Here is a 10608-nt window from a genome sequence, read left to right as displayed (position 1 = left end):
ACCGTGCTTATGCAATGCGTTAGAATGAACCGAGTACAGTGGGTATAGGGAGAAATATCACCGACGTGCAGTCTAGTGGGCGGGGACAGCTACAGTAGTCTACCTCTTCTCCCACTGTAATCTAAATACTATTCTTTGAAACACAAAGTTCTTCCAGACAAAACCTAGTAGTCTATGTAATACATATAGTTCCAGGATTTTAACCTAGTCATTCCAGTGTAGACAGTCTCTCAGTGTTCCCAATTCTGAGTTGTAGAATTCTAGATCTCTCTAAATGTTGTTCTTCCTTACAAAATATTTGTGATGACCATTGCTTTCTCAAATGTTTAGTCATGCACTCATGTGTCACTCTGTATGTGTGTGTGTGTTTGTGTGCAGAGAGAGAGAGATTATACAAAAACGGAGACAGACTGAGCATCTTTGTGACATGTCTTCATGCAGTGGTTCTAAATACTAGGGGTCTGGGAGGACCCAAATAAGTGTTCTAATCAAATTTTAAACAAAATTTGTGTTCATATCAATTCACTTCTACTACTTGAGGATGATCTATTTATTTACCTGTTCCTAAAGAATATACCTGGCCAAAGCAAATTCTTTACTTCCGCTGCCATCTAGTGGTCTTTTTATGAATTGTTACTGCTACAATTGTTATCCTTTCCCTTTATATAGTGTGCTACGTAGAGAATAGGGCTCCAATCGGGGCACGAAAGTAGTGACACGGCAAGTAGTGTTCTACTTGTTAGCAGGGGAACGTAGGGGTGTGATAAACGTTTAAAAAACATAGGGAAATGCTCCTCAGTGGTTTATTGCGAAGGCGTGAGTAGATAAAACACGATTTAAATGATAGCCCTTTCAAGCCTTCCGTTTTGGTACAGTTATCAGTTTAAATCAGACAGCTCTTGCACAGTAGCCAAACTGAGGGCATGGTCACGGGCGGGACCTGGTCTTCAACAGGAGAGAAACTAGGCAGGGCTGTGTTTCAACGGATACAGTGCATTTGGAAAGTAATTCAGACCATTTGACTTTTTCCACATTTTGTTAAGTTTCAGCCTTATTCTAAAATGTATTAAATAGTTTCCCTCCTTATCAATCAATCAACACACTATACCCAATAATGACAAAGCAAAAACTGTTTATTTTTTATTTTTAGCAAAAAAAGAATAAAAAAATACTGAAATATCACATTTACATACATATTTAGACCCTTTACTCTGTACTTTGTTGAAGCAACTTTGGCAGAGATTACAGCCTCGAGTCTTCTTGGGTATTACGCTACAAGCTTGGCACACCTGTATTTGGGGAGTTTCTCACATTCTTCTCTGCAGATACTCTCAAATTGTGTCAGATTATATGAGGAGCGCCGCTGCACAGCTATTTTAAGGTCTCTCCAGAGATGTTCGATCGGGTTCAAGTCCGGGCTCTGGCTGGGTCACTCAAGGACATTCAGAGACGTGTCCCAAAGCCACTCCTCATTGTCTTGGCTGTGTGCCTAGGGTCACTGTCCTGTTGGAAGGTGAACCTTCACCCCAGTCTGAGGTCCTTCTCTAGGAAGACTCTTGGTGGTTCCAAACTTCTTCCATTTAAGAATGATGGAGGCCACTGTGTTCTTGGGGACCTTCAATGCTGCAGACATTTTTTGGTGATTTTCCCCAGATCTGTGCCTCGACACAATCCTGTCTCGGAGCTCTACGGACAATTCCTTCGATCTCATGGCTTGGTTTTTGCTCTGACATGCACTGTCAACTGTGGGACCTTATATAGACAGGTGTGTGCCTTTCCAAATTATGTCCAATCAATTGAATTTACCACAAGTGGACTCCAATCAAGTTGTAGAAATATCTCAAGGATGAACAATGGAAACAGGAAGCACATGAGCTCGATTTCGAGTCTCATAGCAAAGGGTCTGAATACTTATGTAAATAATTTACACCGTGTGTAAATTTGCAGAGGATTTTTATTTATTTAAACATTTTAGAATAAGGCTGTAACGTAACAAAGTGTGGAAAAAGTCAAGGCGTCTGAATACTTTCCGAATGCACTGTAAGATCCAGAAGTAAATTGCTGGCATGCCAACTGCAAGAAAAGTGGCATTGGCCACATAAAACCGTTATTCTGTGGTCATGGTGTGGTACCTCTTTCCTCTCCATTTTTCAACAATGACGAGAAAGCATTGTGGTTAAGTAATTTGAAAGTCACACCCTTGGTGCCTACGGATGACCTCAAATGAAGTGATTGTTCTGAGCATACAGCTTAGATTATTAATGGGGAAAAGTTATCTAACAAAGCTCAAATACAGTTAAAAAAAAGGGAAGTTCGAACATATGAAATCAATTCCGAGCAGAATACCGATTAGGGTCCACTGATTAGGATCTAGTAGAAAGTCTGGATTGACCAAAAACTCTGCTTGTACCCTTGTCCAATGATTGAAATACGCTTATTTTGGGCTCCTTCATTATTGTGATAGATTTTTGGTCTCATAAATTAGCCTATCTATGGCTTAAAATGTAAATAATAATTAAGAAAGTCACACACACTAAATATGCTCCCAACAATTGAATGAGTCCATATAAAATGTAAATAATGAGAGTAAAATGTATGCATTCTTAGAGTAACTACCTGAGTGCCCTACCAACGCTCAGCTGTACTATCCAAATGACTGTCAGAAAGTCACAACCAAGGGTGTGGTCTGTGGTAAGTGCATGTTGAGAGAGAACAGAAAGATGATGCGGTGAAAAGGGAGCAAAAAAAGGGGTAAAAACAGGATTTCCTACACACTGGTATGTGCCGCTGCCTACGTTACTATATAATCTCACAGGAGAAAAGTCATCTTCAGTGAGTCTTACCTCCACAGGACCGCAAACGCTGACAAACGCCCTTCGGACCTCACCCAGGTGAGTACAATTGAGCCTTGGTGTCGGGAGACATCTCTAATTGCCAAATCAAATCCAGTTTTATTGGTCACATACACATGGTTAGCAGAGGTTAATGTGAGTGTTGCGAAATGCCTGTGCTTCTAGTTCCGACAGTGCAGTAATATCTAACACGTATTCTAACAATGCCAGCGCTATTAAAAGGGTTCTATGGAATGGGATGCTCATCTGGGTTCATTTTTAAAAAGAACCGCTGATGGCATGGCTTACTACCAGGGAGAACACTAAAGAAAAGAGTATATATGCATTCGATCAAATGTTTGTTGTTGCGGCCTTTTTGGGGCATCTCTGTGATGTGTCGTTATGCACGCTGAATGCAATGGTTCTGAATGCTACACTCTTAGAAAAACAGGTGCTATCTCAAACCTTCAAATGGTTCTTTGGCTGTCCCCATAGGAGAACGCTTTGAATAACTCTTTTTGGTTCCAGGTAGAACCCTTTTGGGTTCCATGTAGAACCCTCTCCACAGAGGGATGTACATAAAACCCAAAAGGGGTTCTATGTGGAACCCAAAAGGGTTTCCCCTGGAACCAAAATGTGTTCTCCTACGGGACAGCTGAATAACCCTTTTGGAATCATTTTTTCTAAGAGTGTAGGGGTCTGGGAAGGCAGGAGAATAAGGTTCTTGTTACGCACCGCATGATACATTGTATCTCATTACATAGCCACACACAGCAGGAGGCCATTCAGGCTCCCACATTATATTTCACGCCGCATGAATCGGCACAAATCAAGAGCACTTCAACAAGTACCATCTGAAACCATTTCTGTTCCTCTGACTGTCATTTCATCTCCTTTGAAACTATATGGAAGAGGCAGAACATGTGCGTTTAATGTACATGGGCTATGTGAAAAAAAGAGAGATAATTCCCATTTGTAGTGATATATCAATATTTTCTGATTACTTGAATCAATTAATCAATCCTCAGATATTGTATATTCCATCTTCGGTAAGGCTAATAATTTGCTGTACTTAATGTATTTAACTGTTACAGTGATTGTGAAATACTGATGATAAGTGTGATTTTGATCTTAAAAATAGAAAGAAGTGAGAGGAAGTGGTATTGCAGAGGTGAAAGTGGAGCTGATGCAGTTTCCTGAAATTGACTATTTAAAAGTGACTATTTTCTTCTGCCAAATTGTTCATGTCTGTATTTATAAGGAACTCCAAGAGCTTCTTCCAACCCTATTCTTTAAAGACCCGAATCAGACTTAGAAAATGTATGCATTTCCTAATCGTTTTGATTGGGCCCTTGAATCTATTGCATACTAATTTATCTTATTGTCTTACCAGGGAGGAAATATTACACTATTTGAGTAACAATCCCGAGGAGATTGTGTGATTCTGGACGAAACGAAAGTACGCCGCAATTCCACCAGTCAGTCTGTTGCCTGCCTGTCATCCCCTGGGTCAGAGATGACTGCCTCCAAGCCCCTGTTCCTCTCAGCCATTATGATCCTCAGCATCTCCTCTTATGTGCTCCACCAGAGGCTCCTACTGCTGGCTCAGACAGGGACCGCTCATCAACACGAACCCAGGAACCTCACCATCCTGCTGTGGCACTGGCCCTTCGGCCGTCCCTACAGCCTGGAGGGAGATGTGTGCAGCGACGAGTACGCTATCCCAGACTGCCTCCTCAGTGACAACACCTCCCTGTTCCCCCAGGCAGACGTGGTGGTCTTCCACCACCATGAGCTGAAGACCGGCCGCTCTGCCCTGCCTCTCCACCTCCCCCGGTCAGTCTCCCAGCGCTGGCTCTGGCTGTCCCTTGAGCCCCCGATGCACAATGGCAACCTGACCCAGTACAACGGACTGTTCAACTGGACCATGAGCTACCGAGGCGACGCTGACATATCCATGCCCTATGGGAAGATAGTTCCGGTTCCACATAACGGTATCAGTAACGGTAGCAGCTATGTGATCCCCAAGAAGGGGGATTGTCTGGCCAGCTGGGTGGTCAGCAACTACAGGCCAGACCATGCCAGGAGTCAAGTCTACCAGAGCCTGAGGAAGTACATTCCCATAGAGGTGTATGGACACTGGTCAAAGAGGCCACTGACCGACCAAAGGCTGATACCCACCATTGGCCACTGTAACTTCTACCTGGCTTTTGAAAACTCAGTGGCATTGGACTACATAACTGAGAAGTTGTGGAGGAATGCCTACCAAGCAGGGGCAGTACCTGTGGTTCTGGGGCCCACTCGGGCTAACTATGAGGCCCTTGTGCCACCAGGCTCGTTCATCCATGTCAGTGACTTCAATAGCACAGAGGGGCTGGCTGTCTTCCTACAGCAGTTGGCCACAGACAGAGGACGCTACGAGGGTTACTTCAAGTGGCGTCAGACACATAGAATCAAGATGTACACAGACTGGAGAGAGAGGCTCTGTAATATCTGTGTCAACTATCAAAGACTACCAGGTAACAAGGTGTACTACGATCTGGAGGCATGGGCCAGTAGATAACATCACAGATGCTTTTGCTACTGTAGGTTGTTTTGTACTACAATATGTTCAAGAACTTGTACAGTAGCCTTTTTTCCCCCCCATGCAAAACAGCAGTCTGCAGTGAAACTTGAAATGCATTCAGGGCTTCTGCACCTGCATTGCTTGCTGTTTGGGGTTTTAGGCTGGGTTTCTGTACAGCACTTTGAGATATCAGCTGATGGAAGAAGGGCTATATAAATACATTTGATTTGATTTGGTTCAGTTCTGGTGGTGGGCCACTTTCACATCAGCTTGATGACATTACAACATTGACTTTTGTTCCCTAATTCAGAAACACCACAGGAAAATCACAACTTCTGTAAAAGAGGGAAGTCAGTCCTCTAACACCCATATTTCTGACACAATACATTTTTAGTTCATATGTTAGATGCTTTGATTTATTATTAGTAGTAGTATGTATTTTATTCTGTATCTAATCAGGTTGACAAATGTGGGTGGGCAAGTGGGAGGGATATAGGGAAGGCTCAGGGGGACAAACAAGGGATTTTCGGGATTCGGAGCGGTTTCACTTTTGTAAAAATGTATGCTTTAAAACTTCAATAAAAAAAGGTGGGGGATAAAAATTGAAATAAGGAAATTACACAACCGTGTCGGCTAGCTAGACCATGATGCAATTGTAATGGCACAAGACAATGTCTTTCCCGGCAGTAATATTGAATCTATGAAAGCTTACCCTCAATATTATTGTCGGGAAAGACAACATTGTCTTGTGCCATTACAATTGCACCATGGTCTAGCTAGCCGACACGGTTGTGTAATTTCCTTATTTCCATAATTTTCTTTTTCGTCCTTTTTAATTGAAGTTTTAAGCATACAGTATAGTTCATACCCTTTCTTTAGGCATAATGACTAATGCAAGTAAGTTGCCAACCTTAGCATGACTTACTCGATTTAAGCCCTTGGCTCTTATGGGGAGAATAGGCAGTTGATGAATGTCCTCCATCACACTTGGTTCAGGGTTTTTCCAGATCACACCAATTGAGGCTGTTCTCTCTCTCCTCCCAAGTCCTTCTGGGTCAACCCCCGTTTCTTTTCCCCTAAAAAAGAATAGTAAACCATAAACAAAATCCCTGTGCCAATACTCACGCAATCCCTCTCAGAGAGATTAACTGTGCATTAAAAGTGCTGCATGTCACTCAATTCAAACTACCTCCTCTGTAACCTGATGTAACAGTATGACCAATAGTGATGCATATTATTGGATTTCTAGTTCCAATGAAAGTTACACACACCAACGTTGCATCTCAAATGGTACCCTATTACCTACATAGTGAAATTTATAGGGAATAGTGTGCCATTTGGGATACACCCTTAGTTTCTGGAGATGTTGCTTTATATCTATGGATTCAGGGAACAATAATTGACCACTATGCACATATAGCTCTGGCCACCAGATGTCATGATTGCCTAAAAACTGAATAACATATGGAAACAATAAAGATATGCTTTTTACATTTATTCAGTGGTGTAAAGTACTTAAGTAAAAATACAACTTAACTATTTTTTTTTTGGGGGGGGTGGGTATCTGTACTTTACTATTTATATTTTCAAAATGGTTTACTTTTACTTCACTAGAATCCAAAAGAAATGTACTTTTTACTCCATACACTTTACCCGACACCCAAAAGTACTTGAATGCTTGGAAGGACAAGAAAGTGATCCAGTTCACGCACTTATCAAGAGAACATCCCTGGCTATCCCTACTGCCTCTGATCTGGCGACTCACTCAACACAAATGCTTTCCTCTCAAAATATCAACATTTCCTGTCTTTTTCTCCTCACTTTGAAAACATCTACAGTCCTATTGATCTGATTGGTTACTGATCTGATTGGTTACTAATAATATAATTTAAAACCCCTCAAATTGTGTCCCATATGTGTTTAGACACGGTGACCATTTATGTTGGTGAATTATATCTGAGTGTTGGAGTGTGCCCCTGGCTATCTGTAAATGATGTCTGAGTGTTGGAGTGTACCCCTGGCTATCTGTAAATGATGTCTGAGTGTTGGAGTGTACCCCTGGTTATCTGTAAATGATGTCTGAGTGTTGGAGTGTGCCCCTGGCTATCCGTAAATTTAAAAAACAAGAAAGTTGTGCTGTCTGCTTTGCTTATGTAGAATACGGAAGTATATTTTGATAGTTAAGTATATTTTAGCAATTACATTTACTTTTGATACTTAAGTACATTTAAAACCAAATACTTTTATACTTTTACTCAAGTAGGATTTTACTGGGTGACTTTCTCTTTAGCTTGAGTCATTTTCAATTAAGGTATCTTTACTTTTACTCAAGGATGACAATTGGGTACTTTTTCCACCACTGGATTTCTTGAGTTTAGAATAAATCATTAATTGTTTTATAGGCTATTAACATACAGTACCAGTCAAAAATTTGGACACACCTACTCAATCCAGGGTGTTTCTTTATTTTTACTATTTTCTACATTGTAGAATAATAGTGAAGACATCAAAACTATGAAATAACACACATGGAATCATGCAGTAACCAAAACAATGTTAAACAAATCCAAATACTGTATATTCTATATTTGAGATTCTTCAAAGTAGCCACCCTTTGCCTTAATGACAGCTTTGCACACTCTCGGCATTGTTTCAACCATCTTCACCTGGAATACTTCTCCAACAGTCTTGAAGGAGTTCCCACTTATGCTGAGCACTTTTGGTCTGCTTTTCCTTCACTCTGCGGTCCAACTCATCCCAAGTCATCTCAATTGGGTTGAGATCGGGTGATTGTGGAGGCCAGGTCATCTGATGCACTTTCCCTTTTGGTAAAATAGCCCTTACACAGCCTGGAGGTGTTGGGTCATATATTCCTGTTTAAAAACAAACGATAGTCCCACTAAGCGCAAACCAGATGGGATGGCGTATTTCTGCAGAATGCTGTGGTAGCCATGCTGGTTACGTGTGCCTTGAATTCTAAATAGTGTCACCAGCAAAGCACCCCCACACCATCACACCTCCTCCTCCATGCTTCACAGTGGGAACCACACATGCAGAGATCATCCATTTACCTACTCTGTGTCTCAAAGACATTTGGACTCATCAGACCAAAGGACAGATTTCACCCGTCTAATGTCCACTGTTCGTGTTTCTTGGCCCAAGCAAGTCTCTTCTTCTTATTGGTGTCCTTTAGTAGTAGTTTCTTTGCAGCAATTCGATCATGAAGGCCTGATTCACGCAGTCTCCTCTGAACAGTTGATGTTGAGATGTGTCCCTTACTTGAATTCTGTGAAGCATTTATTTGGGTTGCAATCTGAGGTGCAGTTAACTCCAATCAGCTTATCCTGTGCAACAGAGGTAACTCTGGGTCTTCCTTTCCTGTGGCGGTCTTCATGAGAGCCAGTTTCATCATAACGCTTGATGGCTTTTGCAACTGCACTTGAAGAATTTGTCAAAGTTTTTAAATTTTCCAGATTGACTGACCTTCATTTCTTAAAGTAATGATGGACTGTCGTTTCTCTTTGCTTATTTGAGCAGTTCCCACCATAATATGGACTTTTACCAAATAGGGCTAATTTAAATCTTTTTAGCTTACTACATGATTCCATATGCTTTATTTCATAGTTTTGATGTCTTCACTATTATTCTACAATTTTATAGAATAGTACAAATAAAGAAAAAGACTGGAATGAGTAGGTGTGTCCAATTTTTGACTGGTACTGTATATTTTGATTCTCTCATGAGATCCCAGATTGATGTTTGCATCACATCGAGTATTTTTGCTTGATTTTCTTTTAAAAGCAATCTTCACTTGAAGCTTTAGATCATCTTCCAACAAGATTGTCCATTATGTCATAAAAAACACAGCACAGCAGACCATGTCGCAGTTAAGATCAAATATGTATATTATTACATTTTTCTGATATGTCTTCATGCATCATGTTCAACAATCCCAGTAGTAGTAAAAGAGGTTGTTCATCTCTCAGGGTTTGTGTGTTAATTACCCTCTAGTCCGGGAGGGTGGTTTACTGTTAAAAAAAAGGGTAGTCACTAGTCACTCCTGGAGATTCTTAACCATTCACATTCGTGAAAGCAAGCAAAGAGCAAATGTCAATCCTTCAACAAAGATTTATGGAAAACCTATGAATTTTGGTTAGGTTATCAGCATTTTGCAACCATAGGGCCTAGAGGACAGTATTGATGCACAGGTAACTGCCAAAATAAAGGAGACACTTGAGTAAATGAGGGATACAAGTACTGTATATTGAAGGCAGGTGCTTCCACACAGGTGTGGTTCCTTAAAGGTCCAAAACAGATGCTTTTCTCAATATTAAATAATTTCTGGGTAACAATTAAGTGCCTTACTGTGATTGTGTTCAATTAAAATGATCAAAAATAAACAAACATAGTTTCTTAGCAAAGAACAACTTCTCAAACAAGAATTTTGCTAGGACTGTCTGGGATTGGTCTGAGTAAGGAGGGGAAAACTGAAAACTAGCTGTTATTGGCAGAGGTTTGGAACTCCAGGCAGGCCAAAACTACAGTAGGCTGAACAGTTCAGGCAGCTCTTACACTAAAAGGGAATGATCATTTTCATAATTTTAGTGTCATTCTAACCTCAGTGTGGAAATCGAAGACAGACTGACCAGGTGAATCCAGGTGAAAGGTATGAACTCTTATTGATGTCCCCTGTTAAATCCACTTCAAACAGTGAAGATGAAGGGGGAGGAGACAGGTTAAAGAATGCTTTTTAAGCCTTGAGACAATTGCGTATGTGTGCCAATCAGAGGCTGAATGGGCAAGAAAAAAGATTTAAGTGCCTTTGAACTGGTAGAAGGTTCCAGGCACACCGGTTTGAGTGTCAAGAACTGCAGTTTCCTGTGTGTATCAAAAATGGTCCACCACCCAAAGGACATCCAGCGAACTTGACAACTGTGGGAAGCATTGGAGTCAACATGGGCCAGCATCCCTGTGGAACGCTTAACACCTTGTAGAGTCCATGACCTGTAGAATTGAGGGAGTTCTGAGGGTAAAAGGGGGTGCAATTCAATATTAGGAATGTGTTCCTAATGTTTTGTGCATTCAGTGTATATATAAAACATTTGACTGCACTGGGCTTTAAGCAGTTAACATCCCATCATGCTTTGGGTCATGTATAAAAATGTAAAATTGGCCATTATTTTGGCTACAATGTCTAGAATCAGAAATCTG

The 10608-nt window shown here is 41.0% G+C and overlaps 1 protein-coding gene across 1 annotated transcript; it reads left to right on the top strand.

Moving 5' to 3' along the window:
- Positions 1–2700: 2700 nt before the first annotated feature.
- LOC124033220 (alpha-(1,3)-fucosyltransferase 7-like) lies at positions 2701–5851 on the top strand. The gene is made up of 2 exons (XM_046345182.1): positions 2701–2891; positions 4225–5851. Exon 2 carries the CDS (start codon positions 4348–4350, stop codon positions 5392–5394), a length of 1047 nt encoding a protein of 348 aa, XP_046201138.1. The 5' UTR covers positions 2701–2891; positions 4225–4347; the 3' UTR covers positions 5395–5851.
- Positions 5852–10608: the final 4757 nt, after the last annotated feature.

This window comes from Oncorhynchus gorbuscha, linkage group LG04 (assembly GCF_021184085.1).
Source record: "Oncorhynchus gorbuscha isolate QuinsamMale2020 ecotype Even-year linkage group LG04, OgorEven_v1.0, whole genome shotgun sequence".
Lineage (NCBI taxonomy): Eukaryota > Metazoa > Chordata > Actinopteri > Salmoniformes > Salmonidae > Oncorhynchus > Oncorhynchus gorbuscha.
This window is presented reverse-complemented; position numbering and strand designations above follow the sequence as displayed.

Bases quoted from the DNA above. Each gene is read 5' to 3' on its own strand.
- LOC124033220 (XM_046345182.1), top strand. From the start codon at position 4,348: ATGACTGCCTCCAAGCCCCTGTTCCTCTCAGCCATTATGATCCTCAGC.